The sequence below is a fragment of the Sinohyriopsis cumingii genome, chromosome 10, assembly GCF_028554795.1.
Source record: "Sinohyriopsis cumingii isolate HCF-2022 chromosome 10, ASM2855479v2, whole genome shotgun sequence".
In the NCBI taxonomy this organism is placed as follows: Eukaryota; Metazoa; Mollusca; class Bivalvia; order Unionida; family Unionidae; genus Sinohyriopsis; species Sinohyriopsis cumingii.
Window position 1 is genome coordinate 60045511 of NC_142970.1, and position 18880 is coordinate 60064390.

At 35.8% G+C, this 18880-nt stretch overlaps 1 protein-coding gene across 6 annotated transcripts in view; it reads right to left on the reverse strand.

Moving 5' to 3' along the window:
- Window positions 1-18880, reverse strand: part of LOC149790217 (uncharacterized) — a 192857-nt gene that overhangs the window by 19167 nt on the left and 154810 nt on the right. For all 6 annotated transcript variants that reach the window (XM_089972238.1, XM_089972233.1, XM_089972236.1 and 3 more), the window contains 3 exons: window positions 12245-12342; window positions 6637-6789; window positions 2375-2478 (listed from right to left, as the gene is read on the reverse strand). In XM_089972238.1, the coding sequence (XP_089828364.1) occupies window positions 2375-2478; window positions 6637-6789; window positions 12245-12342 (355 nt within the window). The remainder of the gene's footprint in view (window positions 1-2374; window positions 2479-6636; window positions 6790-12244; window positions 12343-18880) is intronic.

Below are 18880 nucleotides of genomic sequence, written 5' to 3' on the forward strand. Positions count from 1 at the left end.
TCGTTGATTTTTAGTGTGATGACTTTCATTGCAAAGAATCTCATTGATTTTTAGTGTGAAGGCTTTCAATGCAAAGATTCTCATTGATTTTTAGTGTGATGACTTTCATTGCAAAGATTCTCATTGATTTTTAGTGTGAAGACTTTCATTGAAAAGAATCTCATTGATTTTTAGTGTGAAGACTTTCAGTGCAAAGATTCTCATTGATTTTTAGCGTGATGACTTTCATTGCAAAGATTCTCATTGATTTTTAGTGTGAAGACTTTCATTGCAAAGATTCTGTGATTTTTAGTTTGAAGACTTTCATTACAAAGATTATCAATGATTTGCATTCATACTAGTGTCCAGAGGACTGACAATACACAATAATACTAAATCCTCAACATAACACAATAATACTAAATCCTTGACAATACACAATAATACTAAATCCTTTACAATACACAATAATACTAAATCCTCAGCATAACACAATAATACTAAATCCTTGACAATACACAATAATACTAAATCCTTTACAATACACAATAATACTAAATCCTTTACAATACACAATAATACTAAATCATCAGCAGTATACAACAATACTAAATCCTGGAGATGATAAAATAATGTGTGTGCATATTTGCAAAGTAATGAACCAGAACAAATACAATGATAGTTCCACTATCTACTGAAAGCTCCATCTATTATTTGCATCAAAATATTGTTATTTATTAACAGAAAAAACTGCAGAATCTACTACTGTTTTAATACAAATAAACTAAGTTCCTAATTGTGGAAAATTACAAGCAATATTTCTGTATTATCCAAATACTTCATCAGTTCTAAAATCTTATAGCTGGTAGCTGCAGTACTACTAGTCTCAGGCAATAGCTGGTAGCTGCAGTACTACTAGTCCCAGACAATAGCTGGTAGCTTCAGTACTACTAGTCCCAGACAATAGCTGGTAGATCCAGTACTACCAGTCTCAGACAATAGCTGGTAGATCCAGTATTACTAGTCCCAGACAATAGCTGGTAGCACCAGTACTACTAGTCCCAGGAAATAGCTGGTAGCTCCAGTACTACTAGTCCCAGACAATAGCTGGTAGCTTCAGTACTACTAGTCCCAGACAATAGCTGGTAGATCCAGTACTACTAGTCTCAGACAATAGCTGATAGATCCAGTATTACTAGTCCCAGACAATAGCTGGTAGCTCCAGTAATACTAGTCCCAGGCAACAGCCGGTAGCACCAGTACTACTAGTCCCAGGAAATAGCTGGTAGCTCCAGTACTACTAGTCCCAGACAATAGCTGGTAGCTCTGGTACTGCTAGTCCCAGACAATAGCTGGTAGCTTCATTACTACTAGTCCCAGACAATAGCTGGTAGCTTCATTACTACTAGTCCCAGACAATAGCTGGTAGCTCCAGTACTACTAGTCCCAGACAATAGATGGTAGCTCTGGTACTGCTAGTCCCAGACAATAGCTGGTAGCTCTGGTACTATTAGTCCCAGACAATAGCTGGTAGCTTCATTACTACTAGTCCCAGACAATAGCTGGTAGCTTCATTACTACTAATCCCAGAAAATGACTGGTAGATCCAGTACTACTAGTACCAGACAATAGCTGGAAGATCCAGTAATACTAGTCCCAGACAACTGCTGGTCGCTCTGGTACTACTAGTCCCAGACAACAGCTGGTAGCTCCGGTACTACTAGTCCCAGACTATAGCTGGTAGCTCTAGTACTACTAGTCCCAGACAATAGCTGGTAGCTTCAGTACTACTAGTCCCAGACAATAGCTGGTAGATCCAGTAATACTAGTCCCAGACAATAACTGGTATCTCTGGTACTACTAGTCCCAGACAATAGCTAGTAGCTTCAGTACTACTAGTCACAGACAATAGCTGGTAGATCCAGTAATACTAGTCCCAGACAATAACTGGTAGCTCTCGTACTGCTAGTCCCAGGCAATATCTGGTAGTTCCAGTACTAATAGTCCCAGACAATAGATGGTAGCTCCAGTACTACTAGTCCCAGACAATAGCTGGTAGTTCTGGTACTACTAGTCCCAGGCAATAGCTGGTAATTCTGGTACTACTAGTCCCAGGCAATAGCTGGTAGTTCTGGTACTACTAGTCAGAGGTGAGAGTTTTGTCAGTGCAAAGTAAAGTTGACAGAGATGGTGGAACCACAATATGGAATTCTAAGAACATAAGCTTGGTAATGCAGCATTGTGTTCTTGGTCATTCTGTTTATTTAGCCTTCTAGATTGTAATCTGATGATGTAAAAATGTGACTGGATATAAATGATACCTACATAGAACAACATAATGTACAATATTAAATCTCTTTGAATAACAATATTTATTGAATTAGATGAGACTTACATCTAACTCTCTTTTATGTTCCTTGCGTAAACTGTCAATAACCCTTTGATGTTCCTTGGAGTTTTGAACCTTTTCAGTGGTTCTCTCTTGCAACAGTTTTGTTCCTGAAAAAATGTTTTAAGCTAAAATTAAAAGAAAATAATGAAATACTACCAATGATGATTATGTTGATAATGATGATGGTGGTGAAAGGTATAGTAACACTGGTAAGTTAGGGCTGGCTAAACATATTCTGAATCAGCATATATATGATAACAGTGCTGTAAGTTAGGGTTGGATATTGTAACAGTGTTGCAAGTTAGGGTTGGATATTGTAACAGTGCTGTAACTTAGGGTCATATATGATAACAGTGCTGTAACATATGGGTATATATGGTAACAGTGTTATAATTTAGTCAGAATATGGTAACAGTGTGAAAAGTTATGGCTGGATAAGGTAACTTTGTTGCAAGTTAGGGCTGGATAAGGTAACAATGTGGAATGTTAAGACTGGATATGGTAATAATGTGGAAAGTCTTAGGGATGGATATGGTAATGATAATGTTAGGGCTGGATATTATGGTAACTGTAGAAAGTTAAGGCTGGATATTATGGTAAATGTAGAAAGTTATGGCTGAATATTATGGTAACTGTAGAAAGTTAGGGCTGGATATTATGGTAACGGTAGAAAGTTAAGGCTGGATATTATGGTAACTGTAGAAAGTTAAGGCTGAATATTATGGTAACTAGAAAGTTAAGGCTGAATATTATGGTAACTGTAGAAAGTTAGGGCTGGATATTATGGTAACTGTAGAAAGTTAGGGCTGGATATTATAGTAACTTTAGAAAGTTAGGGCTGGATATTATGGTAATTGTATTAAGTTAAGGCTGAATATTATGGTAACTGTAGAAAGTTATGGCTGGATATTATGGTAAATGTAGAAAGTTATGGCTGGATATTATGGTAACTGTAGAAAGTTAAGGATGGATATTATGGTAACTGCAAAAAGTTATGGCTGGATATTATGGTAACTGTTGAAAGTTATGGCTGGATATTATGGTAACTGTTGAAAGTTACGGCTGGATATTATGGTAACTGTATTAAGTTAAGGCTGGATATCATGGTAACTAGAACATTAGGGCTGGATGTTATGGTAACTGTAGAAAGTAAAGATGTATATTTTGGTAACTGTAGAAAGCTAAGGCTGGATATTATGGTAACTAGAAAGTTATGGCTGGATATTATGGTAACTGTAAAAAGTTATGGCTGGATATTATGGTAACTGTAGAAAGTTACAGCCGGCTAATCAGATTCTGAATTGGTATCATTTATTGTTTGAGTCAAAGAATCTAACTTTTACTTTTGAGCATGAATATAAAAACAACCTATTTGAGGAGTGAATGTTATTTGCATTGTGGTCCAGCAAATTCTCACCCACAATCCTATATCACACTACATACATTTAGCAACTGTAACTGACACTATTCATAACAGAATGTTACACTGTCAACCATTAAGTCTAATACACTATATACATGTAGCTCTAAGTCTGATACACTATGTACCACTAGCCCTTAAGTCTAATACACTGTATACATGTAGCTACCACTAGCCCTTAAGTCTAATACACTGTATACATGTAGCTCTAAGTCTGATACACTTTGTACCACTAGTCCTTAAGTCTAATACACTGTATACATGTAGCTACCACTAGCCCTTAAGTCTAATACACTGTATACATGTAGCTCTAAGTCTGATACACTTTGTACACTAGTCCTTAAGTCTAATACACTATATACATGTCGCTCTAAGTCTGATACACTATGTACCACTAGCCCTGAAGTCTAATACACTATATACATGTAGCTCTAAGTCTCATACACTCTGTACCACTAGCCCTTAAGTCTAATACACTGTATACATGTAGCTACCACTAGCCCTTAAGTCTAATACACTGTATACATGTAGCTCTAAGTCTGATACACTTTGTACCACTAGTCCTTAAGTCTAATACACTGTATATATGTAGCTACCACTAGCCCTTAAGTCTAACACACTATATACATGTAGCTCTAAGTCTGATACACTATATATATATATATATATATATATATATATATATATATATATATATATATATATATATATATATATATATATATATATATATATATATATATATATATATATGTAGCCCCTATTTCTAATACACTAGATACATGTAGTCCTAATACTGTCTAAATGTAGCCCCTAGGTATAATACACTATATACATGTAGCCCTAATATTATATACATGTAGCCCTAATACTATATATATGTAGCCTGAAGTCTAATACACTATATACATGTAGCCCTAATATTATATACATGTAGTGCTAATACTATATATATGTAGCCTGAAGTATAATACACTATATATATGTAGCACTAATATTATATACATGTAGCCCTAATACTATATAATTGTAGCCCGAAGTCTAATACACTATATACATGTAGCCCTAAATCTAATAGACTATATATATGCAGCCTCTATTTCTAATACACTTTATACATGTAGCCCTAATACTATATGCATGAAGTCCTAATACTATATACATGTAGCCTGGAGTATAATACACCACATACATGTAGCTATTATACATGACAATGTTAAAGCTTAGCATCAGATATTTACAGCAATATGTTGTATTGTAATACAATAAGTCTAATCTGCTTTATAAATTGTTGAGGGGCAATACATAGGAGATATACATTTCAGGAAAATTTAAGCAAAACATTATCTGTCTGATCCTGCTGTAGACAGCAAAGATGGTGACTGCCTATTGTTACTTTACTTTATGATATGTATGTGATGACATAATAACAAGTCATGGTACTAATACATCCATTATTACACTACTGTGATGTCATGTGATGTAGAACAACTAAATATATCCAATAATACACTTGTGTGATGTCATGTGATGTAAAGTAACTAATGCATCCATTGATACACTATTGTGATGTCATGTGATGTAGAACAACTAATGCATCCATTATTACACTAGTGTGATGTCATGTGATGTAAAACAACTAATGCATCCATTATTACACTAGTGTGATGTCTTGTGATGACTAGTACAACTAACGCATCCATTATTACACTAGTGTGATGTCATGTGATGTAAAACAACTAATGGACCCATTAATACACTAGTGTGATGTCATGTGATGTAAAACAACTAATGGACCCATTAATACATTAGTGTGATGTCATGTGATGTAAAACAACTAATGGACCCATTAATACACTAGTGTGATGTCATGTGATGTAGAACAACTAATGCATCTATTATTACACTAGTGTGATGTCATGTGATGTAAAACAACTAATGCATCCATTATTACACTAGTGTGATGTCATGTGATGTAAAACAACTAATGGATCCATTAATACACTTGTGTGATGTCATGTGATGACTAGAACAACTAATGCATCCATTATTACACTAGTGTGATGTCATGTGATGTAAAACTACTAATGGATCCATTAATATTGTTGTTGTTGTTGTGGGGTTTAACGCCATTTTTCAGCACGATAGGGCTATACATGGCGGCCAGTATTAATGGTGGAGGAAGAACCCGGAAAACCCCGGAAAGAACCACCGACCCACGAGAAGCTACTGGCAAGCTTTCTCACATGCCCACATTGGCTGAATCTTAGACTCGAACCACCGCAGACATAGGTGAGATGGCAGTGATCCGTAACGAAGAGCGCTTTAGACCACTCGGCCACTCGGGGCCCCGGATCCATTAATACACTTGTGTGATGTCATGTGGGTGACTAGAACAACTAATGCATCCATTATTACACTAGTGTGATGTCATGTGATGTAAAACAACTAATGGACCCATTAATACACTTGTGTGATATCATGTGATGTAAAACAACTAATGCATCCATTATTACACTAGTGTGATATCATGTGATGTAGAACAACTAATGCATCCATTAAGATACTAGTGTGATGTCATGTGATATAGAGTAACTAATGCATCAATTAATACACTATTGTGATGTCATATCCATTAATACTCTATTGTGATGTCATGTCACACAGAATAACAGTTACATTATGTTGGTAAAGGATTTTCTGCATAGGAAAGTCTCTACTGTAATAACTGGCAATATGAAAACTGTCTCATATGAGTTAGTGAGATGGGAATATGAAAACTATCTTATATAGGTTAATATGAAAACTGTCTCATATGGGTTAGTGAGTCAAAACAAAAACTTACTCATCTCCTGAATGTCCTGATTCTTTTGTGCCTCTAGTTCCTGTGTGAGGTCACCTTGTCTCTTTTTCCACTTGTCGTCCATCTCTTGGTGAAGTGAACTTTTATACGATTCAAATGCACCTTGTAAAAACTCGATCTCCTTTTTCATACGACCTAAATTATATAAATAGTTTTTGCTATAAAATCTCTCTCCTTTTTCATATGATATAAATTCAACAAAATGTTTTTATTATAATCTTTATTTCCTTCTCATATGACCTAAATCAGACAAATGTTTTTACTTTGAAAGCTCTATCTCCTTTTTCATAGGATCTAAACTATTGTTCCCTGTGTACTTTGCCCCTGTATCATTCTCTTTGGATGACGTTTGTCATTTGATGGCAGTATCTTTCCCTTTGGATGACTTTTGTCATTTGCTGATAGCATCGTTCCCTTTGGATGACTTCTGTCATTTGCTGACAGTATTGTTCCCTTTGGATGACTTTTGTCATTTGATGTCAGTATCGTTCCCTTTGGATGACTTTTGTCATTTGATGGTAGCATGGTTCCCTTTGGATGACTTTTGTCATTTGATGGTAGTATACTTCCCTTTGGATTAAGCACAAACTCTGTACATTATACCATCACACAAATGCTGTACATTATACCATCACACCCTTTGTAACTTTAAGCCTGAACCATTTTCAGTCATCAATGGAATCAAGTAGGGCTGTGTGTTGGCCCCAATCCTCCTGAGTATGATATACTCTGCCAAGCCTACTAATGCCTTCACATGGAGATCGATATTAGATACCAGTCTGATGTCAAGCTCTTCAATCTGAGAAGACTACAGAGGGAGAAAAAGTTAAAATAAGTGGCTGACTGTGATCTCCAATTTGCTGATGATTGTTGCCAAATCTGAGTCTGACATGCAACACGGTATGGACCATTTCTCTTCAGCTTGTGACAATGTCGGTCTCACAAACAATGTCAAGAAGACAGTTGATGCACCAACCTGCACTATGAAAGCTTTATGTAGAGCCTACCATCACAGTAAATGGCCAAACCATTGTGGCTGTGGACAAGTTCACCTATCTTGGCAGCATCACATGCAGTCCATCATCAATGATGAAACCAATGCCAGAATTGCTAAACAAAGTGTGGCCTTTGGTAGACTACTTGCAAATATGTTGGAGTACTGAGAGATCAGTCTAGAAACAAAACACAAGGTACACAAAGTCAATGTGTTTCTATCCCTGCTGTATTCATGTGAAACTTGGACAGTCTACAGATGACATTCCAAGAAAATGAATCAATTTCACATTGGCTGTCTGATGAAACTGATGAAAATGTGATAGCAGGGCAGGGTCTAAGACACTGAGGTTCTTACATGTGCAGGCATTCCAAGCATCCAAACTCTGCTGATGGAATCAAAGGTTAGATGGGTAGAGCAAGTCAACAGGATGTCACATGAATGACTACTTATGGTGATCTTGTACAGCAAGATGAAATGGGAGACAATCTAAGGGTTTTCAGAAGAAATGATTCAAAGACTCCCTAAACCTTGAACCACTTCATTAATGACATCCTTCAAGTGCTTCTAGATTGACCCTGAATTCTGGGTGTTAGGTATATTTCATTTGCACTGTTTGTTAGTTAGCTTTTTTTATTTTATTTTATTACATGCTATTGCAGAGTATCATTATATGTTGGACTTGACCTTGTTCGAAATTGATTGCATTTCTGCTTGACCCAAATTGACTTTTTTATTTTATTCATTGTAAATTACTAATACATAGCTAAATTATTCTCTCTGTGTATGAGTTTAAAATCAGTATTATTATTAACGGAGAGTAAATATGTTTATTTGGGTCTAGATTTTTGGAAATTCCTAACTGAGTTATACATTTGCAGGTTATTGTTTTGTAAACATCAGGATCATCCTAGAAGGTTATTTTCCATTAGGTAATGTTTGTTTTTAGAAAATGCTAAATCTGACCTGAGGTCAAGTAAAGATCTATATATAGTGTAACTTAGACACTTTAATCAGTTGCTCTAAGATCTAGCACCTTAAAATTGTATATTATTTGTGTCCCAATGGGCTTAATTTTATTTCTTTAAATTAGTGAATTCAAGTGATTTTTTTCCTGGAATTACAAAAGTGTTCTGACAAAACTGTTGGATAAAGACAATCACTGGAATTTATACTGAATTCAAACCTGGGATTCTATTTCTGTGATTCAAATAAAGACTGTTGGCACATCAACACACTAGGAGCTAGAAGAGACACATTATCACCTTCAGTTTTCAGATTTATTCAGGACTTCTACTGAATTTTATTCAGGACTTTAAATTACTGGAACCTGCATCTGTAATTCTTGGATTATTGTGGGAATTAATGTGCAATACTGTAAGTTATTTTTTTTTCTTCATTTTCACTTTGGATTCTAGGTAAATAAATTATTTGTTAAAGTTTACAAATCTTGTTGTCTTTCACTCTTTTATGTTACCTATTTTAAGAGCAGAGACTCGTAACATAGGAAAATCACACACACGATCACTCCACCTGGTGGAGTATCATCCATATTGGAGCTACAGACTTTGAATGGAAAAGAAATGCAAAGGCAGTGCACAAGAAGCCTCAGAATTGCAGCATATCCTATGTTGTCAAGCAAACCCAGGCCTCATCTCCTGTCAAATCCAGGCCTCATCTCCTGTCAAACCCAGGCCTCATCTCCTGTCATGGACAGTTCAGAGCACAAATTGACTTTATCTGCCACTCACATACAAAAACCAACCCAGATAGCAATCTCATGATCCTCTTCAACTGGAAGGATTAACAACAACTTCATCCTAAATTGTAGACACCTTTGTTGTCATTATTATCATCACTCTCAATGTTGTCTAATAATGACAATCAAATTTGGAAAATGGTTAACACTTGTTAGTATTATTGATGAAGACAATGACCTCATTGTGAACTATAATATCAGTTAGTGACATGTACTTTGAGTTTACAGTGTACGTTCATGTTTACAAAAAGATTAAATCAAAGTCAGTGATTTTAATATCGGTTTTTTGTGATGCTGTCAATAAAAGTCTTGCTGAATGCATAGTTTTGCCTTAAAATCATGGTTATTGGTTGTGTTTTGCAGGTGGTCACTTACAACACTGAATTTATATAATAAAGTTACGACACTTAGTTTATATAATAAAGTTACAACACTGAGTTTATATAATAAAGTTATGACAATGAGTTTATATAATAAAAAGTTATGACACTGAGTTTATATAATAAAGTTATGACACTGAGTTTATATAATAAACTTACGACACTGAGTTTATATAATAAAGTTACAACACTGAGTTTATATAATAAACTTACGACAATGAGTTTATATAATAAACTTACGACACTGAGTTTATATAATGAATCTATATTTTTATTCTTCTGTATACATGATTATGATTTCTTACGAGCAATAAAATACTGTCACGCATTGGCAGGTGAGAAAAAAAGAGAGTCTGACCAAAACCTTAGTTTGCCAGAAACACTTGACTAAGCATTTTGATTTTTTGAGACAAATATTTAAGGACAGCATGTATATTTTTTGGTGACTTTATGTTGAAATGCTGTAAGGTGTGCTTTCTCCCATTGCTAGAGAAACACTGGTTAAGAAATATTACAACAAACTGAATAATTTTAGCAATACTTGGAATCAGAGTTTAATTGCCAGTGAGTCCCGAGTTTGCACTGTGAGTTTCATGCAAAGTATAATATAATATTATATAATATAATATAAATATAATATAATATAATATAATATAATATAATATAATATAATATAACATAACATAATATAATATAATATAATATAATAATTGGAGGAAGAAATGCTTTCATCAGGCATATGTGGACTCTATCAAGTAGGAGCAATGACTCTTCAGTAATAAACACACCCATATAAAGGCCTTGTTTGAAACTGGATCAAACATGGTACTTGCAGAGACTCTGCAAATGTTGTGACAGCATAATTTACAATTCCTTGTTGTGACAGAACATAAAATACCATTCCTTACTGTGAAAGAGCATACTTTACCATTCCTTGTTGTGACAGCATAATTTACCATTCCTTACTGTGAAAAAGCATAATTTACCATTCCTTGTTGTGACAGAGCATAATTTACCATTCCTTACTGTGAAAAAGCATAATTTACCATTCCTTGTTGTGACAGAGCATAATTTACCATTCCTTGTTGTGACAGAGCATAATTTACCATTCCTTTTTGTGACAGAGCATAATTTACCATTCCTTGTTGTGACAGAGCATAATTTACCATTCCTTGTTGTGACAGAACATAATTTACCATTCCTTGTTGTGACAGAACATAATTTACCATTCCGCATTGTGAATCATTTACTAAACTCATTATAATTATGTTTCTAGACTCGGAGATTGCACAGAAATTTTCAAGCCAGAATGCACTCTGTAGGGGTATGAAATTCAGTGTCATCATTGAAAATACATATTATGGCAAAAAAATGTATTTGTTCTTTTTTCAATCCCCTAAAACATGTTGTTGTTGTTGTTGTTGGGTTTAATGCCATTTTTCAGCACACCATAGGCTATATATAGCGGCCAGTATTAATGGTGGAGGAAGAACATGGGAAAACCCCAGAAAGAACCACCGACCCACGAGAAGCTACTGGCAAGCTTTCTCACATACCCACATTGGCTGAATCTTAGACTCAAACTGCCACATACAGAGGTGAGATGGCAGTGCTCCATAACAAAGAGCACTTTTAGACCACTTGGCCACTCAGGGCCCCTCTAAAACATGTAAAATTCATGCTGATAAAATTCTACTGGACCAGGTTTAGAAACAATATACTGATGAACATTTTGAAACCTACTGATCTGTGTCCTCATTTTGTCACAGGTATGATGATAGTTTTTGGACCAGTGTAAGGTAACCTCACCCATCCCATGATACATATTATGTCACTAGCATAATGTAACCTCACCTTATCATGGTACATTTTTATGTACCCCAGTATAGTATAAGATGGCCTCAGCTACATCATGCTACATATTTATCGATCCTAGTACAAAGTAACTTCACCTGTATCATGGTACATTTTTATGTATCCCAGTATAGTATAAGATGGACTCAGCTACATCATGGTACATTTTTATGTACCCCAGTATAGTATAAGATCGCCTCAGCTACATCATGCTACATATTTATCGATCCTAGTACAAGGTAACTTCACCTGTATCATGGTACATTTTCATGTATCCCAGTATAGTATAAGATGGCCTCAACTACATCATGTTACATATTGATCCTAGTACACGGTAATTTCACCTATATTATGGTACATTTTTATGTACCCTAATAATAACATGACCACACCAATATCATGGTACATTTATATCTACCATAGTATAAGGTGACATCACCTGTATCATAGTGCAATTTTACATACCCTAGTGTAAGGTGACCTCACCACTATATCTTGGTACATTTTAATGTACCTTATTAAAAGGTTACTTCACAAATATCATGATACATTTTATGGCCTTGCAAACAAGCACTATAGTGCGAGACCAATGTGTATACTAACTAGTCTGTGCTTCTGTCATGGACTTGTACTGATTATGCTCAGTTTCCAGACGTGTTTGAAGTTGGTCTAATTCATCCCGATGTTGTTCCTCTAATTGTCTGAAACAGAAAAAACCTGAGTAAAACCTCTAATTATCTGTTGTTCTGGGCTTTTAATTACTATCACCGCTGATTAATTAACCTATTCTTCTGACTAATTAATCTGTAAACATGGAACAGACTCTGTTTCATAGAACAAAGAATACCTTTGAAAAAGGGTTTAAGAATGGGTTAAGATTAAGGAAAAATGTAACATATCCAGATGCCCTGATATAATTCATAACTATATCTATATGATTCAGGAGTCACCTTTTATAGCATGAAAGTACCAGCACCAGCATATATGAATGCATTCATGTGTGTGTACACTAGTATATTTGAATGCATACATATGTGTACACCAGTATATTTGAATGCATACATGTGTGTGAACACCAGTTTATTTGAATGCATACAAAGTATGTACACCACTATATTTGAATGCATACATGTGTGTGTACACCAGCATATATGATGTTGTTGTTGTTGTTGTGGGGTTTAACACCATTTTTCAGCACAAGATAGGCTATGCATGGCGGCCAGTATTAACGGTGGAGGAAGAACCCGGGGAAAACCACAGAAAGAACCACCAACCCACGAGAAGCTACTGGCAAGCTTTCTCACATACCCACATTGGAAAAATCCTAGACTCAAACCCATGCAGACAGAGATGAGATGGCACTGATCCATAATGGAGAGTGCTTTAGACCACTTGGCCACTTGGGGCCCCAGCATATATGAATGAATACATGTGTGTGTACACCAGTATATTTGAATGCATACTTATGTGCACACCAGTATATTTGAATGCATACATATGTGTATACCAGTATATTTGAATGCATATATATGTGTACACCAGTATATTTGATTGCATACATGTGTGTGAACACCAGAGTAATTAATGCATACATGTGTGTAATACAGTATACTTGAAGGCATACAAGTGTGTTTACACCAGAATATTTGAATGCATACATGTGTTTGTATGCCAGTATATTTGAAGGCATACAAGTGTGTGTACACTAGTATATTTGAATGCATACATATGTGTACATCAGTATATTTGAATGCATACATGTACATAGACCAGTATATTTGAATGCATACATGTGTTTGTATGCCAGTATATTTGAAGGCATACAAGTGTGTGTACACCAGTATATTTGAATGCATACATGTGTGTACATCAGTATATTTGAATGTATACATGTACATAGACCAGTATATTTGAATGCATAAATGTGTGAAAAGCAGTATATTTGATGGCATACAAGTGTGTGTACATCAGTATATTTGAATGCATACATGTGTGTAAACCTGTATATTTTAATGCATACATGTGTGCATAGCTGTATACTTGAAGGCATAAAAGTGTGTGTATACCAGTATATTTGAATGCATACATATGTGTACACCTATATATTTGAATGCATACATGTGTGTAAAGCATTATACTTGAAGTCATATATGTGTGTACACCAGTATATTTGAATGCATATATGTGTCTAAACCAGTATATTTGATTGCATACATGTGTGTATAGCAGTATACTTGAAGGCATACAAGTGTGTGTACACCAGTATATTTGAATGCATACATGTGTGTACACCAGAATATTTGAATGCATACATGTGTGTACACCAGTATACTTGAATGCATGCATGTGTGTGTACACAGTATATTTGAATGCATACATGTGTGTATATCAGTATACTTGAAGGCATACATGTGTGTACACTAGTATACTTGAATGCATACATGTGTGTTTACACAATATATTTGAATGCATGCATAAGTTTGTACATCATCAGAGGTGCCTAAAATGTTCAATATGCTGTCAGATGTTGGATCTTTTCATTTGAGGGTTGTTGAGAGTGGGGAAGGGTGTGCTAGCATCACCACAGTAAAGCTTCCAACAACTGTTTAATTAAATACTGCTCATACTGCTGCAATCTTTGCAGTCCATACTGAAACTAGAACATTAATCCTAAATTACATAGTTACAGTCTTGTAGTCCATAACAAAACCAAAACGTTACTGATTAGTTTAATGCAGTTAAAATCTGTGCAGTCCATTTTGAAACAAAAATATTACTGATTGTTATTGAGTTGCAATCTTTGAATTCCATATTGAAACCAAATAATTGCTGTTTGCAATTCATTTAATCCAGAATATTACTAAAAATAAATTAACAAACAACAATGCAGTTGCAGTATCTTTTTATTTCAGCTCGAAAAGCTGAAAGTTGATATCAATATCTCTGTGAGAATTAATATCTCTCTGAAAGTTGAGATCAATATCTGTTTACTAATATCTCTCTGGAAGTTGAGATCAAAATCTCTGTGTGAACTTATATCTCTATGAAAGCTGAGATCAACATCTGTGTAAACTAATATCTCTCTGGAAATTGAGATCAATATCAGTGTGAACAAATATTTCTCTGGAAATTGAGATCAATATCGCTATGTGAACTAAAATCTCTCTGAAATTTGAGGTCAATATCTGTGTAAACTAATATCTCTCTGGAAAATGAGATCAATATCTCTGTGTGAACTAATATCTCTCTGGAATGTTAAACTTCCAGTGCACAATACTAAAAGGGTTCAGGGAAACAATTATATTAAAAAAATGCCTGCATTGGGAACAATTATATATATAAAAAGGCCAGAATTTGGAATAATTATAAAAAATGAAATGCTTGCATTGGGAACAATTATAAAAAAAGAAATGCCTCCATTGGGAACAATTATTCAAAACGAAATACCTGCATCGGGAGCTTTGCATCAAACATGCCAACATTAGGAGCTTTTCATGAAACACAGCCAACATTAGGAGCTTTTCATGTAACACAGCCTACATTAGGAGCTTTTCATGCAACACAGCCTACATTAGGAGTTTTTCATGAAACACAGCCTACATTAGGAGCTTTACATGAAACACAGCCTACATTAGGAGCTTTTCATGAAACAGAGCCAACATTAGGAGCTTTTCATGAAACACAGCCTACATTAGGAGCATTTCATGTAACACAGCTTACATCAGGAGCTTTTCATGAAACATGGGCAACATTAGGAGCTTTTCATGAAACACAGCCAACATTAGGAGCTTTTCATGAAACACAGCCAACATTAGGAGCTTTTCATGAAACAGAGCCAACATTAGGAGCTTTTCATGAACCACAGCCTACATTAGGAGCATTTCATGTAACACAGCTTACATCAGGAGCTTTTCATGAAACATGGGCAACATTAGGAGCTTTTCATGAAACACAGCCTACATTAGGAGCTTTTCATGAAACAGAGCCAACATTAGGAGCTTTTCATGTAACACAGCCAACACTAGGAGCTTTTCATGAAACAGAGCCAAACATCAGGAGCTTTTCATGTAACACAGCTTACATTAGGAGCTTTTCATGAAACATGGCCAACATTAGGAGCTTTTCATGAATTACAACCAACATTAGGAGCTTTTCATGAAATACAACCAGCATTAGGAGTTTTTCATGAAACATAGCAAACATTAGGAGCTTTTCATGAAACCTATCCTACATTAGGAGCTTTTCATGAAACACAGCCAACATTAGGAGCTTTTCATGTAATACAGCCCACATTAGGAGCTTTTCATGAAAGATAGCCAACATTAGGAGCTTTTCATGTAATACAGCCTACATTAGGAGCTTTTCATGAAACACAACTTACATTAGGAGCTTTTCATGTAACACAGTCTACATTAGGAGCTTTTTATAAAACACAGCCTACATTAGAAGCTTTTCATGAAACACAGCCTACATTTGGAGCTTTTCATGAAACACAACCTACATTAGGAGCTTTCCATGTAACACAGCCAACATTAGGAGCTTTTCATGAAACACAGCCTACATTAGGAGCTTTTCATGAAACACAGCCAACATTAGGAGCTTTTCCTGAAACACAGCCTACATTAGGAGCTTTCCATGTAACACAGCCAACATTAGGAGCTTTTCATGTAACACAGCCTACATTAGGAGCTTTTCATGTAATACAGCCAACATTAGGAGCTTTTTATGAAACACGGCCCTCATCATGTGTTTGCTTGAAACACAGCCTAAATCAGGTGTTTTTCATGAAACACAGCCTACATTAGGAGCTTTTCATTTAACACAGCCAACATTAGGAGCTTTTCATGAAACACAGCCAACATTAGGAGCATTTCAAGAAACACAGCCTGCACTCAATTCTGTCTGGTTCATCTCAATATCTACTCCAGAGACTTCAAAAAGTTCAAAACACAGCTGCTTGGATCATACTTAGAGTACCACAATCTGAGCACACCTCCCTGCTGCTCTGTACCCTACACTGGCTATCCATTCAATCCAGAATCAAACACAAAATTTGTTCTCTGTGCTACATTTCACTGACAGCCTCTAGTCCAACATACCTATCTAACCTCACCCATGTGTACACACCAGCAAGATACTTACACTCCTCTTCTGACAATCGTATACTCATTATTCCCACTAAGAAAACAAAGTCATATGGACAGCGTTCTTTTGCATACCAAGGCCCAGCAATGTGGAATGAATTGCCCACTGAACTTAGACACAAAGACACAGTGATTACATTCAAGAGGGCTCTCAAAACTCACTTACTTCGACAGCAAGAACAAACTTAAAGACCTAATAATGTTTCCTACCTGAAATATTCTCAGCATGTTTTTTATTTTTTAATGTTTTTCTAATTTCATGTTGTTTGTTTTTGTAATAATATTATTATGTTTCTTATCTTATAGGTGTTGTCTCATGTTGTAAAGCACTTGGAGCTTCTAAAGATTAGGCGCTATACAAAGTCCTCATAATTATTATTATTATTATTATTAGGAGCTTTTCATGAAACACAGCCTACATTAGGAGCTTTTCATGAAACATAGCCTACATTAGGAGCTTTTCATGAAACACAGCCAGCATTGGAGCTTTTCATGTAACACAGCCAACATTAGGAGCTTTTCACGAAACACAGCTAACATTAGGAGCTTTTCATGTAACACAGCCTACATTAGGAGCTTTTCATGAAACACAGCCTACATTAGGAGCTTTTCATGTAACACAGCCTACCTTAGGAGCTTTTCATGAAACACAGCCTACATTAAGAGCTTTTCAGGTAACACAGCCAACATTAGGAGCTTTTCATGTAACACAGCCTACATTGAGCTTTTCATGAAATACAGCCAACATTAGGAGCTTTTCATGAAACACGGCCCTCATCATGTGTTTTTGCATGAAACACAGCCTAAATCAGGTGTTTTTCATGAAACACAGCCTACATTAGGAGTTTTTCATGTAACACAGCCTACATTAGGAGCTTTGCATGAAACACAGCCTACATTAGGAGCTTTGCATGAAACACAGCCTACATTAGGAGCTTTTCATGTAACACAGCCAACATTAGGAGCTTTTCATGTAACACAGCCTACATTAGGAGCTTTTCATGAAATACAGCCAACATTAGGAGCTTTTCATGAAACACGGCCCTCATCATGTGTTTTTGCATGAAACACAGCCTAAATCAGGTGTTTTTCATGAAATACAGCCAACATTAGGAGCTTTTCATGAAACACGGCCCTCATCATGTGTTTTTGCATGAAACACAGCCTAAATCAGGTGTTTTTCATGAAACACAGCCTACATTAGGAGTATTTTATGTAACACAGCCAACATTAGGAGCTTTTCATGAAACACAGCCAACATTAGGAGCTTTTCATGAAATACAGCCTGCATTAGGAGCTTTTCATGAAACACAGCCAACATTAGGAGCTTTTCATGTAACACAGCCTACATTAGGAGTATTTCATGTAACACAGCCAACATTAGGAGCTTTTCATGAAACACAGCCTACATCAGGTGTTTTTCATGAAACACAGCCAACATTAGGAGCTTTTCATGAAACACAGCCTACATCAGGTGTTTTTGCATGAAACACAGCCTAAATCAGGTGTTTTTCATGAAACACAGCCTACATTAGGAGTATTTCATGTAACACAGCCTACATTAGGAGCTTTTCAGGAAACACAGCCAACATTAGGAGCTTTTCATGTAACACATCCAACATTAGGAGCTTTTCATGTAACACAGCCTACATTAGGAGCTTTGCATGAAACACAGCCAACATTAGGAGCTTTTCATGAAACACAGCCTACATTAGGAGTATTTCATGTAACACAGCCAACATTAGGAGCTTTTCATGTAACACATCCAACATTAGGAGCTTTTCATGAAACACAGCCAACATTAGGAGCTTTTCATGAAATACAGCCTGCATTAGGAGCTTTTCATGTAACACATCCAACATTAGGAGCTTTTCATGAAACACAGCCAACATTAGGAGCTTTTCATGAAACACAGCCAACATTAGGAGCTTTTCATGAAACACAGCCAACATTAGGAGCTTTTCATGTAACACAGCCAACATTAGGAGCTTTTCATGAAACACAGCCTACATTAGGAGTATTTCATGTAACACAGCCAACATTAGGAGCTTTTCATGTAACACAGCCAACATTAGGAGCTTTTCATGTAACACAT